At 41.0% G+C, this 18,653-nt stretch overlaps 1 protein-coding gene across 1 annotated transcript in view; it reads right to left on the bottom strand.

The window, feature by feature from the left end:
- Positions 1-282: 282 nt before the first annotated feature.
- The window catches only part of GAD2 (glutamate decarboxylase 2), an 88,272-nt gene continuing 69,901 nt past the window's right edge, over positions 283-18,653 (bottom strand). The window contains exons 13-16 of the mRNA XM_008002576.3: positions 17,888-18,037; positions 10,623-10,730; positions 10,204-10,293; positions 283-2,415 (exon numbers count right to left, since the gene is read on the bottom strand). Coding sequence (XP_008000767.1) covers positions 2,242-2,415; positions 10,204-10,293; positions 10,623-10,730; positions 17,888-18,037 — 522 coding nt within the window. The 3' untranslated portion in view covers positions 283-2,241. The remainder of the gene's footprint in view (positions 2,416-10,203; positions 10,294-10,622; positions 10,731-17,887; positions 18,038-18,653) is intronic.

Genomic DNA, 18,653 nt, shown 5'->3' with positions numbered 1-18,653 from the left:
CATAGGCACAAATTGTCCTTTAAAATTTTACTATCTCATTAACCTAAAAAGCAGCAGCAGCAGTTCACAATCTAGGATCTGTAACCCAAAAGATAAAGCATCCTGGAGTAGAGCAGGGTTGGTTCACTAGGGCATTGGGCTGCACTATCTTCTCCAAGAAGGACAGCAGGTTGGATCAATTAGCATCTCTGTCTCTGAAGTGGAACCTTTGGGCCTGAGGCTCCAGACAGTCGGGCAGCTATGTGCTTATTCTCAGCAGGCCAGGCAGTTTTGAGAAAGGAAAGGGATGTTTGGCCATTAGACAAAGCCTAGAATGGAAGGTTATTCCTTCATGAAATTCTGTGGCACAGAAGAGTTTACTTCTAATTGTTATAGTGAACCCATTTGCTTTCTAGACAGAAAAGGCCTAAAGCTGTGTTCATATCAAGTTATCACTGTTTTTGCATATAACCTAGGAGAAATAACGTAGGGGGAAGCTTATGAAAATTTCAGATGACTAGATCCTGTGGTTATATTATAGGGCATTTCTATATGTTATATTGTAGGGCATTTCTACCTGTTGAAGGGCAGGGTCTTCTTTCTTCCCTTGTATACCTGTAGTCTGAGTATTGAATTCCTGGTCCATTCAGAAATGGAGAATGTTCCTAAATTTGCATTTGCAGTCTGCATATGAATCTATTGTTCTCCTATCAGCACTTGGAATCTGACAACGTGTGACCCCATAAATATCTATGGAAGCCTTTGTTAGCTCAGGTTTTTCTATCAGGTTCACAGGGAAAGAAGGATGTTTTAAAAATACTATTTTGAATTCTAAGGATCTTGTTATTTCTGCATATTCTGGTCACTTTGGATCTTCATGGGAGATGGATAAAGGAAAATCTTAAGATAATGCCTCAAAATCTAGGGTGAGAGGCTGCTCATTTCATGGATGAGAAACAATCACCCATGGAATATAAATTATTTATTTTGGGTCCCAGTGGTAGGCAGTCTGGTGGGAGAGACTTTGTGGGGAGGAATGGGGAGGGGATGGAAATGCGCAGCTGTCCTGAAGGTAAATTTCTCTTTCCGGGACAGTGGCAATATGGCGCCAGGATGATGTCATTATTATCCCACAGAGATCTCTTCTCCCAAGGCCAACTTTAATTTTCTGGGCTCACCACATTCTGGGAGTGTGCTTCATTCCTCTTTGCTCAGGCTGATTAGGTTTTATTTTTATTTTCTCTAATTAATTCAAATGACCTAATAAAAGAATACTATTTGGAAGATGCCTCAAGAACGAGCATCAACCTTCTGTTCAAAACAGGCCGAACTGGAAAGCAGAATAGAGACAATTACCCTAATTTAATCTGAGATGAAGTTTGGCTTGTCACACTTGCAGAGTGAGTCTGCTAAGAGTAAAAAGGGTGGAAAACTTCAAGGGGAAGAGAATCTTATTGCCAATGGGATCAATTATTTTAAAGAACTTGCAGTATTCTTTTGTGTTTGTCTTGAAATACTAACTTTAGAGATGTGATAAGCCATAACGTGTATAGAAAGAAGGAATAATACCTTTTAAGAATTTTGTGGGTCAGTGTTTCAAAACAACTTTGCTAAGTGTTTTACTGTGCCTCCACTAAGAGAAAGGGAAAAAAATCTGGCTTAGTTTTTGTATCTGCCCCTGCAGTTTGTACAACCCATAGAAAATAAAAATCTATATGTTACAAAATAGGATATCTTTTTTAATATATATATTTTCCTTTTGTAAAATTATATGTATTTAAATACATTTGAAATGTTGCTATAGGTAAATTAGAAATTTTTTTCTAATACTATGAAAAAGGCAAGAGTTTTTATTGTCAACATACATTTTATATTTACTTTATCCTTTTCACTGCACCCCAAAGAACCTTTTATGATTCAGGGGCAATTTGGCGCTATTCAGTCCTACTAGTCTGAAGTGAAAATAAAGTTTGCTTTGCACACTATATTAAAATTAAGGGAAGTATTTATAACAATTTTAAGCTTTTCCTGATTGATTAGAACATAGCCTTTTGTCACTAATTCTTAGAGAGGTATTCTAAACTTAAGAAAGGACTTTTAAAAGGAGCAATGTCTTTTTTTGTTTAATTTTTAAACTCTATTACTTTGACACCACAATATAGAAATAGATTTACTTTGGAACAAACTACAAATACATTCACACAGTTTGTGACAACTTAATTGTCTACCTAGAGAAGTGGAACAGCTTGGTGAGCAAGGTTATTATAAATCTTGTCCAAGACGTTCTATTTCTTCAATCAGGAAGTCAATGTCTTGGTGAGTTGCTGCGGGATTTGAGATGACCATGCGGAAGAAATTGACCTTGTCTCCCAAGGGTTGGTAGCTGACCATTGTTGTTCCATACTCCATCATTCTGGCCTTAATCACTGGAGCCACCTGTGGGACAGACCATATCAGCATGGTGACTTTCTCCTGGGACTCTCCCCTGAGTCAAAGAACCCAACAGCAAGCAGTGTCTTTAGTTTTTAGCTCAACAGTCAGAACCTTACTTGTTTTCTCTTGAAAGAGTTACCTCCAAGTTTTCTTGGGATCAGAGAACTAGAACAGTTTAACACATTCAAGATCCTGCAGGTGATAAGAGGAATAAGTGATAGACTATCAGATGCCTGCCACCTTGTCCTTGACTTTCCAGTTAGTGTTTTGGGAGGATGAGATGAATCTAGTATTGGCCCCAGGCTAAATGGGTTAGCAAGACTTTTGGGGGTGTCTTCCCACCATAGTAAATTTAAAAACATTGGAAATAAAACAGTTCAGAGGATTGTTACCAAAATGTAAGTTTCAGTATCAGGTGATATATGAAGATAAGCAGACTTGAGGCAACTTTTTTGAAACTCTAGAGCTTTCTAGTTTCTTTTCGTTCTCTTTTTGCAGTGCCTCACTTTGTAAGATATATTGAAAGATAATCCTTAATAATTATAATGAATTAGCTGTGACAAAAAGCTGAAACCATAAGGACTTAACATATGTTGCATATCACAGACAGGATAGCATACCACGGACAAGATTATACTCTATTTATGTCAGATTGTTGATTATAGCCTCAGATAGTTCTCTATTGTGTATGAAATTAAGTTTAAACTCTAGTTCAGTTCAAAGACCTTTCGTCATCCATTTCTGAGGCCTCATCTTCCACCGTTTGCCCAAATGAATCTTCAACTCTGACAAGATTCCTTTATTAAATATCCCTTGAATTTACTATATGCATTTTTGTCCCTTCACACTTGTCATTAGTGTTACTATGTCATACTTGTTCTCTGTGCTTAGAATCCATCCCTTTTCTCTTCTGGTTCATATCCTACACACACTTCAAGATTCCACCACAGTCCTAGAACTGCTATGAAGCCTTTCCTGACTTCTAGTGTCCATCAGTAGCTCTCTTCCTTTAAGCTGTAAACATATGATCCATGATCCTTCCCCATAGATTCTGACTATATGCTAATTTTCTACTATCCTCTTACTTCTGAGCAAATACATTTTCTTTCACTACCTCAACTGTCAGGTCCTGGAGGGCAAACACAGCGTCTTCTACTCTGTTTGTTGTTGTTGTTTACCAGCACAGTGCTTGGTACGTGTTGGGGGAGTCCTAAATTCTTATTGCTGTAAAGAGTAGCATAATAGAAACAGCTATCTAGGAAGAGGCAAAAACTTAAATCATGTCTAACCGTACATACAATCTATCCACATATATTTATCACTGGAGTTTGTAAATATATAATATCTGATCTTCATTGCTGCAAATGGTAGATAGACATCAGAGAAATTTTTAGACTTATTTGAGTTTCATGTGGTCAGAAACTCAGTTCAAAATGGAGACCATGCCTTCTATCATAGTTGGATTTATCTTAAATGGACAGTTCAATTCAAATGGAATGCTGTTATGAACATGTGACTTATAAATATCAACTCTTAATTAATCATTGGTTTGTAATGAAGTTTTCATCTTCAAAGTATCCAATGCATAAAATCAGCAACGTCCCCATTGGGTCCAATCATTTGTTAGTTACCAAAGACAAAGTCAACAGATAGACTTCACCTTCACTTCTCATTCCGAACCTAATTTCCTTATCTAAAAATGAATGTGGATGATGATTCTAGCATTGAGATCTTCTGACTCTAGGTTGAGTTCTTATATCCCTTCCCACCCCTTGTTCCATGGGGAGGAATGTTTCTCTTGGACTGATCCTTCTTTCACCTAAAGCATTAAGAATGTATGCAGAGCACTGGGCACATCCCAGGGAATAAATAAGAAGAAGAATTTAAATATCTCAAGTCTGGGATTAACTTCTGAAAATAGATCTACTAGAATATTCCAGCCAAAGGGGCATGAAATTGATCCTTTGTGTTGTGAGGCATGTCAAGTCAATATGGTTCCTGCAAAGATAAATCTCAAATTAGAAAAGGAATTCCAAATCCACTAGGCTGCAGGAATCTAAGGACAAGTCACATAACTATTCCTTAGTTTTATTTGTGTAATAAATCACGCTTGCTCTTTAGAAGTGATAAAATAATGACAGAGCTTTACTAAGTAAATTCAAGTCTCATTTAGTTTTCATGGGCAATCCAAGCAATAGTACAGAAGAATGGCACTAATTATTAAGGACAATCATCTCTAGATTTTCAGATGAATGCAAATCAAAGGTTAAAAGATTAATGCTAACAGCCACAAGCAAACAGATTTTGGCATAAAGTAAGATTGAATCCCCTCAGTTCCTGAAGCAAGCTGAATTGGCAGAAATCACAGCTGTCTAAACACATATGACTTTTGGTTGCTTCCAGAAAATGTGGATGAACTAAAATTAGCTGGAACATGAACTTCTACTTTGTGGTATATTCACTCATTGCAAGTTAAGAAGGAAAATAAGATTCGGACTATTCTGATGAATATATGTGATCTGTGAGGCCAAAATAGACATTCCTATATCAACTAAGATGGGTCCAGGGTTCAGGGCCTGGCTGGGGGGCAAATTACTAAATTCTTAATGATTGAAATTCCCTAACAATAGGTGCTATGAGACCCCCTCCTCACCCTGATTTACTACCCAGACCACTATAACTCTGACTGGACAGAAGACTGATCTTACACACATTCTTTCCTGGTAAGCAACGGCAGACCTTAAGCCAGTTTGAGCAGCTTATAGACGTGGTGCACAAACTGTGTTTATGTCCTACAGTTCAACTTTTGACGTAAAGAGCCAAATTCCACCTCATTTTAACACTAAAACCCTGCCCTGAAGTGAACATGGGATGTATGCTACATATATATTTAGTCATTCTGCATGTGCTCAGCTCCCCTCATAAATATGGATACCTTTTCCCCAAAACCTACTGAATATGTATGACTCTACTGTGTGATACAGGCCCTGTGAGGCATAAAACCCAACCTGCCCTTCCCCTCTTGGAAGAGAGGGCACCTTCCGCACATGCTGCAGGCGGTCTCTTCCTGGTTTGCAAACTGGTATCACCAATAAAGCTCTCCTTTCTACTATTTAGCCATCCCGGTGGTCTTTTGGATGAAATACATTGAGATTTCACTTATTTCTAGGCTTTTGTATTTTTTGGTTGTATTTTTAGTTTTGCTAAATGAAGAACGCGAGTTGAGAAAGAGTGGTTGCACATTGAAGAATTCACTAAAGGTGTAGTCAACAAGAGCTCTCTGGGGCTGCCTTAAGAATTTTAGGGTGTTGTCTTCTCTCTTGTGCCGTTAGCTTTTTCAGTCCTTTAGAAAGCAGTAACTAGGGGACTCTTTCATAATTGGAATCCACATTTGTCTCTTTCAAAGAGGGTGCATAGTAAAGTATCATGAAATAAACTTAAAAGATATCACAGAAATGTATTTTTCATGATGTCTTAGAAAACCTCTTTGTTTTTACATTTTGAAAGACTGCAAGAAATTTTTGAAAAATGTAAAAGTAGAATAATTAAATGAGAATTCTAAACCATTGGCTAGGCTTGGTGGCTCACGCCTGTAATCCCAGCACTTTGAGAGGCTGAAGTGAGTGGATCACTTGAGGTCAGGCTTTTGACACCAGCTTGGCCAACATGGTAAAACCCCATCACAACCCTGTCCTGACCAAAAAATATAAAAATTAGCTGGGTGTGGTGGTGTGCACCTGTGATCCCAGCTACCCGGCAGGCTGAGGTGGGAGAATCGCTTGAACCTGAGAGGTGGAGTTTGCAGTGAGCCGAGATGGCACCACTGTACTCCAGCCTGGGCAATAGAGTGAGACCCTGTCTTAAAAACAAAACAAAAAAAATTCTAAAATACTAAAATTTCACCAATTAAATCCTCGATTGCACTTAATAACACAGACTTTCAAAGAGTCTGTGTTAAATATAAGGCCAGGCTACTTCCTTACAAATTTAGTATTAAATCCACTGCTAACCTTTTAAAAGTCCACCAATCAGTGTAGGACTATAAAAGTTGACAGAACCAGATGGTGATCAACAATAACAAAAATTAAAATAAGAAGATAAAAAACCAGAAACACAAGAGGTCATCAGTAGACCAGCCCTTTTGATTCTTGTTTGGTAAACATTGGCACAGCCTACTTGCTGTCCCTCCCTGTGTCTAAAGCATGTGTGTGGTGTCACATCCCCATAATGCCCCAAGCATTCATTGTGTACACTGCCTCAGGGACAAAGCGCCATCCGCAAGATTATAGTCCTGACAGGGCAGGAAGCACACTGACTGGATTCTCATGTTTACCACCCCCATGAAGGTATGACTGTACTTGCTTTATTAATAACTTCTGTTATCCAGATATTTGTCCCCAAACTAGTGCACTCTGGAAAAAGGCTTATGAGCCACTGTTAGGTTTCCTAAATGTTGTTTTCCTTCCTTATTCTGGAATATGCCTAAGGTATTCGCTATAGACGGAATTTTTGTGTCCTCCCAAAATTTATATGTTGAAATCTTAACCCTGCAATGTGATGATATTAGGAGGTGGGGCCTCTGGTAGGTGATTAGGTCAGGAAGGCACAGTCTTAGAGGCCCCAGAGAACTCCCTTGACCTCTTTCTGCCATGTGAGGATACAGGGAGAAAAAGGCCATTGATGAACCAGGAAGTAGGGGTTCCACCCAACACGGAATCTATAGGGACCTTGATCTTGGACTTCCCAGCCTCCAGAACAGTGCAAAATAAACTTCTGTGTTTATAAGCTACTCAGTCTATATTAGTCTGTTTCTGCAGCCCAAACAGACTAAGATACAATTTTAGCCTAACAAATGATTTTTGAGTTCCTACTGTGCACTACAGCTATGAATCAGGCAAGATGGTACAAAGAGTAATTCTCCTCTGCCTTGTCCAGAATTTAACTTTGTTCTTTTGGTTCCCATAAACTGCACAGGAAACTCCACATTTCCCCCATTTTGGGTCTATATCAGCATGGACCAAGAGAACTCTGTGCAGTGATCTCCATCATGTTCTCTATCTGTGCTATCCCATAAAACAGCCATTGGTCACAAGTTGAGCAACTGAAATGTGGCTAGTGCGATTGAAGAACCATATTTTTAGTTGAATTTGAATTTAATTTTAATTGATTTAAATTTAAATATGAGTAGCCACATGTGGCTATTACTACCATACTGGACAACAGATTATTTCACCTCAGTTCTTTTCCCTCTGGGACTGTGTGTGTGTGTGTGTGTGCGCGCGCATGTGTATGAATATTTTACTGGTTCCTGGACATTATACTTTAAGGGCATCACACTTAATAAAGAACTTTCCAGAAAGTCTGAAAAAAATCATTGGCATAGATGAACAAAAGTTAAACTTGGTATTCATGTGGTTCTATTTTCGTTTCCAAATCTGAATTGCTGAATTATCTTGATTACAATGATAAAAATGGAGAAAAATCAGGAGAATTCATTTTGCAATCCCCGGAGATTTTCGTATTTGAATTGTCAACAGTATAAAAACAGTTTACTAATATTCTAATTGCCATCTCCAGGAAACAATCTCCATCCCCATTCCTCATTACAGCTCATACGAGGTGCTGAAACCTAGGAGGCATTTAAAGAGTGATATTTAAACAGGGGAGTCTCCGAGTTGATTTTTGTTCAGAAAATGATGAAAAAAAATGCTTTTATTCTGTACTCCCATCTTGCTCCATCCCTCAGCCCAGTGATAATGGGCTGATTCAACGAATGAAATCAGCCAAACTAGTCTGTGGATTCTCTTTCTAGTCAGTCAGTTCAATAAGGAAGTGAAAGGCAAAAAGAATGGAGGCATCTAATTTCTAAGTAATTGGTTAAATAAGTCATTGTTAAGAAATTTTACATTATGAAGGTATACCATAAAAATTCCAGGAAAAATATGAATTTTTTCCTCTTAAATGACAGCAGACACGCACACCCCCATTCTCGTTATTGCCTGCACTAATCATCTTATCCAGTGCGACCTCTACTCATTCCCTCCCATGCTGTGAGCTTGATTTCCCAGAATGAACCAACTTCACTAAATCATCAAACACAACCACAGCCCCTTCCACCTCAGACACATGCACCACGGATCCTGGTTCTAGAAGCTTTCTTCCATTTTTTCCTCTAGATCAGGGGTTCTCTAGCTGAGCTGCACATTGGAATCATCTGGATAACTTTCAGAATCATTCCCAGGCCCATCCAAGCACAATCTGATTACATTTTCAGGGTGAGACCTGGTCACTGGTGTCTTTTATAAAGTTTCTGGATGATTCTAATGTATGACCAGGATTGCGAATCACTACTCTAATTAGGAGGCTTGGTTTAAAGACCTCAGCCAAGTGGAAGTTTTCTCCCGATGAGAGTTTGATCCCGGGTTGCTTAAGGGCAGATGTTAACATGTAAAAGCTTCAGTGAAGGTTTTATATCTACACAAAATCCTCTTCTTCATTTTATATAGAAGGAACTAAAGTGTTCCCAAAGGTCAATGAGGCAGCCCAAACTCCTGAGCAGTGAGGGGACAGCCTGCGGGGCTCTTGTCAGCGACTGGAGGAGGTTCCCTCTTTTATGATAAGTGAAAAGAACCCCCAAACCAACCAAATCAACTCTGAGATCCAAGTCTACACGACCATCCCTAGTTTCGCATGGTGACAGGTCCTGCATACTCGCTTCGATGTGCATTGCAAGTCATACTTCACCCGTGTATAAGTGCTGGGAGCAGAAGAGGATGAAAGATAAACGGTGTCTTACTGACCACAGTACAATTTAAAGCTCAAGCCCTCAGACTTTCTGTGAGATTTTGGGAGTTACATTTTCTCCCTGTGTGTCAGTTTCTCCATCAGCAAGATGGGTGGACAGTCCTTCCCATGTCAGGTTGCTCTGAGGCTTTAAGCGACCTAACACCTGATACTGAGCTGGGACACAATACACACTCAAAACAGTGGCTGTTATTATTGCTCTTTGCCCTCCTGCCTTCTGGGGGTCATCACGGCTCTAAGGACACCCCCAGGGTAGCCTTGATCTTGGCAGCTCAAGAGGGTCAGCAGCAGCATTGTTTGCTAACTATTTCTGGTACCTGAAGTCTCTTTTGTGCTTGTAACTGAGCACCAGTTTCACTTGGAACAGCAATGAACTTCAGCAATGTCCTCGCTGCTTTGTGAATGCCAGCAAAGGTTATCGCCTGACTACTTCTTTTAGGACATCATAAACTCACTCTCAGAAAACAAGCAAACAGAGTTGTTAAAAGTCTGCATAGGTCGGGCGCAGTGGCTCACACCTGTAATCTCAGCACTTTGGGAGGCCAAGGTGGGCAGATCACCTGAGGTCAGGAGTTTGAGACCAGCCTGGCCAACATATTGAAACCCCGTCTCTACTAAAAAGACAAAAATTAGCTGGGCGTGGTGGCGGGTGCCTGTATTCCCAGCTACTCAGGAGGCTGAGGCAAGAGAATTGCTTGAACCCAGGAGGTGGAGGATGCAGTGAGCTGAGATTACGCCACTGCATTGCAACCTGGGAGACAGAGTGAGACTCCATCTCAAAAAAAAAAAAAAAGAAAAAGAAAAATAGAAAAAAAAGTCTGCACATACCAGGTTCTATACGTCCTGGCTCTGTGGGAGTCCACAGATGGGAGTGGGCCCATGCACCCAGGTGGGCTCTCTCCTAAGGCCACAGGCATATGTTATAAAGAAGACGTGCACATGAAAGGCTCAATACACACATGTATCAGAGGAGCTTGGAGCACTGACCTTTGAGAGGCGACTCATTCTCTCTTCATTGTCTTCCAGAGTACGCAAGCTTGGAGGAATGTACCAGAAGCAGACATTTGTGTGCTGAGGCTACAAAGAGGAAAGGAAGATTCACATTTGGCCCAGGCTGGCAATTTTGAAAATTCTAAGAACATTTCAGATCGATGTATTCAGCAGGTTCAGAACACAATTCCCACTTTTCAATCAGGAATTGCCATTGGAGGGCATGATTTCGACAAAGTTCTATGGACTCCTTGGTGAGTTTGGTCTTTATTCCAGCTCGGAATAGCTACCCCGTCATCCACTGCTCCCCTCTGTGACAGTCCCACTTACCTGGACAGCACATTATTTACATCATATCAGTGATGAGGGTTGGAATTGACTAAACTTTCTGGGATTGTAGAAATCCAAATACATACCTTCCCGTCAAACACCATCTCATATCCTTCTCGGTTTTTTATGATGTTGTATAAATACTCTGCCAACTCCAAACATTTATCAACATGTGCTTCAAACCCGGTAGTCCCCTAGGTAAGAGAAGGACACAGCTCATTAGGCAGGCTAAGAGTGCGGAGGAAGTGATTTCCCTGGAGACTGATGGTCATCCTGCCGCCTCCATCTCAGCCTCGTCTGGCACTTTTCCGACACAAGGCCGTTTCCACAGGCTTTTTCAGCGCTGTTTTCTCTTTAATGCTCTCCCTGTCAGGTGCTTTTGTTCCCTTTCATTACTGCTTTCTACAAGGGACTCCTTTTCTTCCAGAGCCTCCATTCCCCAGGCAATTAGTTTGACTACTCAAGGGGAAAATGTGCCTCTGCTATTCACAGGAGTAATCATGAAAGTCATTAATAACAGGAGGGCTGGGCTACTCTCTTCCTGCAGAGAAAAAGCATCACTGGAGACCCTCCAGAATGCCTGCTTAGTCCCCCTCCAACATGTACATTTTCCGTTCCCAGAGCCCATCTTTTTCTGCCAGTGTACCTGATACGGAACAAATTGGGTAGGTGCTCATTGAATTCTTTGAACAAATGGATGCAGGAATTTTAGGGAGTACCCAGATGCTTTGTTAGCCGGTCAAGCTCTGTAGAGTTCTCCTTTGGGGGCAGATAAATGACTCATGTGTCTGTGATGAGTGAACATTATCACTGAGTTCTTTTAGTTTCTGTCTCTGGAAGCCCTGGATCCAGACTTAGGAAAACCAACACAACAGTCTTGGACTGGAGCTATTTTAACTGACGTCGGGACACACAAGAGAGTTACTTTTCAAAATGGCTTTCCTCTTATCTCCTTGGGTGTTTACTGGGTGCTGATGGAGAAAGCTTAGAGAAAAAGCCAATGCTCATCTCAGAAGCACTTTGAACCTGCCTACCAGTAACTTCTCCAGCAGGGAACCTAGAGAAAGCAATTGTAATGGAGATGAGATGGGCCCACTTGCCTGTTTCATACAAGATCACATCATCTCAGCTAAGGGCGCCCAACAGAGCCCAGAGACTTGTGACATATGAAGCAGGTTTAAGAACAAGCCGCCCTGGAGAAATCAAATGGGTTCAGAAATTAACTTATTTGGAGACTGCTGCCCCAGCTGATCGGCTCAAGGAGGTTGATGGGTTCCCGATGCCTCCCCAGGAAGGGCTTGGGCTGACACCCAATGCTTGGCCAGCACCCATACCAGGAGCTCTGTGCGTCTGTCGGTGCTAAGGAGATTATAATTGGTTTGGAATGACTTCACAGTTTGGGTTCACTTGGGATGGACTGTAAGTAGAAGGGAGGGAAGCTGATTGCTCTTCTCCAACCTGGATCCTTTGGACCAGTCTGGAGTTGGGTTTAAACTTTTGCATATCTGATCTTGGATATGGCATGACCAGTCTGACTCTGACCCTGTCCTGCTGAATGGCATTGGCTAATCTCTCCGATCAGATGGGAATGATGATGCCTCTCTGATTTCGCAGGAAGAAGAGCTTGCACTGCAACAGCAATGGGATTACTAAAGACCAGAGTGTGAGACCTCTGGTTCCCCTGGTCTGGGACCTTGCTATGGGGATGATGGGGGTCGTGTGATTGCCCCATTGCTATGGGGATGATGGGGGTCGTGTGATTGCCCCATTAGTTGGGGGCTAAAGACATACATGGGGAGTGACACAGAAAACTCTAGTGTGCCCTGGGTGCCTCCCGTTCATATTGAATATTTATGGGATTAAGATCCACATTTTATTTTCAAGGTTTTGAAGGCTTTTGAGAGATTCTTCAAAATTCTTTCATTCATTAAATACTTTCATCCATTGAATCACATGCCACCCAGCTCTTACTGTGAGAATGACAGAAGCACATGGCAAACTTTATCAGGGATCACGTCCCCATAGCCTGAACCCCTGTGCAGGATGCTGAAGGCTCGGACAGGCACTCCTAAGTGAAAGGCTGGACCCCAGTGTCAAGATTCCGCTGGGGGAGTTTCTGGAGAAAGACGGTTTTATTTAGCTCCTCCTGACTCACACGTGTAGAACTAGTTGAGATTGACTTGCCTGCAACACATACTCCATGAGGGCACAGGTTTATGTTTCTTTTGTTCACTGTTAAATCCTCCACATTCTGAGCAGTGCTGAGTGCATATTAGGTGCTCAATGTATATTTGTTGAATGAATAAGTGAATAACTTTGAAGCCTTTTACAAAGTATGTTCTGAGGAATGATCTATATCAGAACCGGATTATTTGTGTTAAAGATGTAGATTCTTAAGCCCCACCTCAGACTCCCAAACCAGAATTTTAGGAAGATGAACAATGTTTATGTGGTCTTCTTCAGCAATCTCACCATCCAAGTATTCAGCTGCTGCCTCCATGTGGTCTTGGGGAGTGGGTCATGATCATTCTCTGCTTCCTGAAACACTTTTATAAACATTCTCAGGCCCCAGAGACAGTGCTTTTGAAATAACTACTGAATCCCTTGCTGTTATCTCAATTTTTGCTGCTCCCACCCTAGTTCAGGCTCTGTTACTTCTCACCTGGAACGTAGCTCCCAAGTTGCCCTTTAGTCAATTAGACTCTCCCTTACTCTCATAATACGCACTGAACTGCTGCTCAACCACTCCTTGGAATGGCCTTCTCACAGCACTGCTGGGTGAAATCCTACTTTTTCTACCTATCCTGTTCAAGTCCCATCTCAAAGGCCATCTCTTTGCAAATCATCTCAATTCTTAAACTAGGAATGAGCTCTCCATCCTTTAAATTCCCCAGATGTGTCTGGATTTCTTTTGTGATCAGTCCTAATCTGTCTTTTACGATGGATTTCTGTGCATTTGTCTTATCCTGTCTGGAAAATGAGAGCCTCTTTATTCCATTCAGTATTAGACACGATAATAGATGCTGAACATCTACTTGTTAAAATAAATTTCATTTTAGAGAGAAAGTAAACATTCTGTCATTTTCGGCAAAGGATGCCAGATGTCCATTTCCCTTTCATAATTTTTTCCCTGGTGTTTTTTTTCCTCCAGCCATTTGCCAGTCCCTCTTTATCCACATTTTTAATTAGCAAAGCTAATCATAAAAAACCCAAGGAAAACTGCTGATTTGTATGACTACATACAAACACAGAGATTTGCTATGAAATCTTGGTGGTTATAAATGAAGCCATTCCTGTAGGCCTAAAAAGGGAATGTAGGAGAATTGCTTGAACCCGGGAGATGGAGGCTGCAGTGAGCTGAGATCACGCCACTGCATTCCAGCCTGGGCAACAGAGTGAGACTCCACCTCAAAAAAAAAAAAAAAAAAAAAGAAAAAAAAAAAGTGTTGGGGAGATGTAATTTTAAGTTTATTTACTTACTTTTGTCAGCTACTGAGTTTTAGCCACTGTAGGAATCTGTCAACATTGGGAAATAATCATTAGGTCCTAGGATTATTTAATAAAATGCAGACAAAATGAAAGACCAACTCCGTAAGAAGAGAGTCGAGAGCAGGCACTGGGCCTCTGCTGATGATAAACATCCGTATCTTAACCAGCTAGTATCCCTCTTAGCATCCTAAATCAGGGGTCTTATTTTTTGCATAAATTTGTTCTAATCAAGTTAATTTGGACTTAATATGATGGCGGTCATCAGTGCATTTAGCTCCATTAGTCATTAGCAGATTAGTTCAAATAATAATAATTTATACTTAGGCTATTTTTCATGGGGTTTTTCTTAGGAGAAAATGTGGAAAACACCGAATTCTCCAGGCAGGTCTAATCACAGAGGGCTTACTGAATTAATGCTATGTTCTTCCTCCTCCTCCTTACTCTTATCCAGATTGTTTCCTCATTCCTATGGGGAGGCAAGATTCAACATCATAGCCAACTCTTTCATGGCTCTTGTTGCGGGAAAAGGATGACTTCTTCCTTGGCCGGCATGGCTAGAGGGAGAGCTTTGATGTGAGAGTACAACTATCCTCACCTTTTATCTAGATTGTAGGACTAAGCTTATTACTTTAATAATGATTATCATTTCATTTAAAAAAAAAAAAAACAACTCACAAAGGTTTAGATTGAAAACAAAGTGTAAGTTTTTGCCACTTAGATATCTAGATATTTGAAGTATTTCCACAAAGAAGTAAAAGAATAAGTAATGCTGTGGCTGTGATTTCCTCTTTTCATCCCCTTCCCCAATGACTTCATGGGGCCCTTCCCTTTATTTCCGGCTTCATCTGGTCCTGCTGTTCGATTCACACTTGATGCCCTCCATGTTGTTTCTCTAAGAACCTGGGCTGCCCCTGCTGGAGAGGAGGCTTCAGATGGAAATGGAGCAGCAGAATCTGATGAACCGTGAGAGAAACGTTTTCATGTAAATATTGCTGATGATCATTATCTTAATAAAAACACCACAGGGGTAAAAAGACACAAAGAATGATCCTTGAAGTAAGAGGGAACTTGGCACAATATTCAGAGATCAAGGTTTTCTCAGCTTGCTATCTGATATTTACATTAATCATTTTGTAATCCCTACCAATCAATGAAATGAAAAACCTGCTCATTTTAAAGCAGCTTGGAGGTACATCAATACTTTACATTCTTGATTGCTTTGGGTTTTTCTTCCAAATGAAAGTGTCATTGCTAGCAGAATGAGTCTCCCATTGGGTGGCGGGGACCAGGTACCTGTCCTTGTTGGGCTGTCAATTTTCAAAAGAGGAAGGGGACCCATCACTCCACCATTACCAGGCAACACTGTGGAGCTTCACTTCATGTAAAGCTCCTGATATTTAGCTTCTTGTAGCTGCCTGATATTTAGCAACATGTAAAAAAAGTTCTGCTGGAGTAAACACCATTAAGCAGGCTTCCCTGAAGGATGTACGGTCCAGCCATCCCTGGAAACCACCCAAGAGTTACTTCTTCATTAAGCAAGACCATCTTTCTGTTTAAACTGCATCTTTTTGCCAGAATGGACTTAAAGGAGATTCCATAAAATACTTGTGGATTACATTGCTTCACTCAAAAACTCCCTCTTTTTCTTGTTAAGAACCCCATCATCTAAGCTGCTTAAAGTAATTTAGGTTACTTTAAAAAATTATAAACAAAAGCATAAGGAATTCATTGCCGTGGACAAGGTTCCTACCTTTTTACACAGACTTGCAGAAGAACCCATTCACTGGTCTTACCCTGATATACTTCACTCCTGCTGACCAAGTTATTTGCATTTTCTTATGGGACTGAGCATGTTACTTCCTTAAGTAGGCTATTTACACACCTGAGAGCCAAATGTATATCCTCTCCACCAAACACAAAGGACCTCATGGTATCCCAGCTTTCCCTTGTGAACACCGTTAGAATCAAAATGGAGTCACGAATGTTAAGAAAACCCTGATAGATAGAGCTAGGGAAAACCATGAAGAGAGGGTTCTCATGTCTTGTATACCAGATAACAAAAACTGTCACAGAAGACTGCAAAAATTACAACCTTGCTCAAACGTCACCACAACCTTACACACACACAAAAATACTTCTGCAAAGACATCTGCCTAGCAATTGCCTAGCCAGCCTCGGACTGCACCACCCTTGTTATTGATCTTTGTAGCCAAGGATATTTACCTCAAAACAATTATGTAATCTTCCACATTTCTTCCTTTAAAAACTTTTGTCTTCCTTTACCTCCTTTGAATTTGCATACAGTTTACTATGGCATATGTATTCCCATTGTAATGCTTTATTTCCAAATCAACATCTTTTCTTTTAGAGAGACTCTCTCTGTTATTAAGGTTGACAACTTTGGCCGGGCGCGGTGGCTCACGCCTGTAATCCCAGCACTTTGGGAGGCCGAGGCGGGCGGATCACAAGGTCAGGAGATCGAGACCATGGTGAAACCCTGTCTCTACTAAAAATAGAAAAAATTAGCCGGGCGCAGTGGTGGGCGCCTGTAGTCCCAGCTACTCGGGAGGCTGAGGCAGGAGAATGGCGTGAACCTGGGAGGCGGAGCTTGCAGTGAGCCGAGATTGCGCCACTGCACTCCAGCCTGGGCGACGAAGCGAGACTCCGTCTCAAAAAAAAAAAAAAAAAAAAGGTTGACAACTTTAATTGCTCCCTTTCTCACTTTCTTATGTCAGGTTTCCTCGAATCCTCTTTTTGCATTTGAGCTTCTACAGTATATACAGCTAGCTCTGTCTATTTATCTCCTGCAGGAGATAAATGAAGCTGGCTGGGCAGGCACTAATTTGTGACCTTTAAGTTAAGAATCTGGTCAAAATTAAAAATAAAATCTTTGACCTATCCAGCCTGCTTACATTTAAACATAAACGTAGGCTCCTAGAAGGCTACGATTAGGTCCAAGCAAGTCCTGCACACTGTTAGTTAGTGAGTTTTCGTTGCTGAAAAAAGGAGGGATCACTACAGTTAAATTCAGAGGGAAACACAGAACCTACATAAAAGGAGGTGAGTAGGTATTTCGGGAGATGAGGAGGAAAAAAGCTTTGTAACTAGAGGTTATCCCTTGAAATGTCAAAAAATAAGCTATCATGGTGGGCTTTTTACTTTTTCTTTTTTGTTCTCCAAACCTATGCTTTCAGATCGCATTCACCTACCCAGATGATCAATCACTGGGTAAAAACCACGTTAGCAGACAAAAACCAACAACAATAACAATAAACACCTGTTAAAATTCAAGGTGTTCTGCTATACAAAGCAAAATGGGTTTGTTTTCTAGATGAGTGAGCATTTGAATCAATTTGGCTAGAAAAGAAACAAACAATGGTTTTGACTATATTTTTCCTCATGTTGAATGAAGGTATTTAGATGTTAAGTTTAAAGAAAGCAAGGCCAGGCGCAGTGGCTCACGCCTGTAATCCCAGCACTCTGGGAGGCTGAGGCAGGCGGATCATGACGTCAGGAGATCAAGACCATCCTGCCTAACACGGTGAAACCCCATCTCTACTAAAAAATACAAAAAAAATATTAGCCAGGCATGGTGGTGGGCGCCTGTAGTCCCAGCTACTCGGGAGGCTGAGGCAGAAGAATGATGTGAACTCGGGAGGTGGAGCTCACAGTGAGCCGAGATCGCATCACTGCACTCTAGCCTGGGTGACAGAGTAAGACTCCATCTCAAAAAAAAAAGGAGAAAGCAAATCTTTGGTAAGGAATTTCAATTTGGAAATCACTTTTTTGACATTTCATAATAGGGGTGACCAGATAAAGGTTCTGTTTTTAGTTGTCATTTAGCTGGTCCATACACACTCACCTTTGCCCTCCACATCAGCCATAGTTTAAAAACATCAACGTGGCGTCCACACTGTAAGGCCTTATCGCCAGTGTCATAGGACAGGTCATAATGTTTATCTTGCTGAAAGAGGTAGGAGGCATGCATTTGGTTGCAATTCTGCATCAATCCCTACAAGAGAGAAGAGAAAATTTAGGAAATTCTACTGACAACTCATTAGATTTATATTGGTAAAAATTAATAAGAAAAAAATAAAAGTAAGAGACATTGCATATCTCAGAGAAAGAAAACAATGAAAAAAAGAATTCTGGACAGGAGTGTCTAGGTTGTTGTAATGGTCAACTCTGTGGGATCAATGGCTCAGGGTCAAATGTCATGGAGGTTAGCAAGGACACATTTATACTTTTTTTTTTTTTTTTTTTTTTTTTTGAGACGGAGTCTCACTCTATCGCCCAGGCTGGAGTGCAGTGGCCGGATCTCAGCTTGCTGCAAGCTCCGCCTCCCAGGTTCACGCCATTCTCCTGCCTCAGCCTCCCGAGTAGCTGGGACTACAGGCGCCCCCCACCTCGCCCGGCTAGTTTTTTGTATTTTTTTAGTAGAGACGGGGTTTCACCGTGTTAGCCAGGATGGTCTTGATCTCCTGACCTCGTGATCCGCCTGTCTAGGCCTCCCAAAGTGCTGGGATACGTTTATACTTTTACTCTCCCTTTTAAGAGAAGGCATTTGTAAAAATCAACTGAGAAATAAAAATCATAATCAGAGCACATATTTATATTTAAATGTTCTC

This window comes from Chlorocebus sabaeus, chromosome 9 (assembly GCF_047675955.1).
Source record: "Chlorocebus sabaeus isolate Y175 chromosome 9, mChlSab1.0.hap1, whole genome shotgun sequence".
In the NCBI taxonomy this organism is placed as follows: Eukaryota; Metazoa; Chordata; class Mammalia; order Primates; family Cercopithecidae; genus Chlorocebus; species Chlorocebus sabaeus.
The sequence above is the reverse complement of the archived record's forward strand: the minus strand, read 5'-3'. Positions and strand labels throughout refer to the sequence as shown.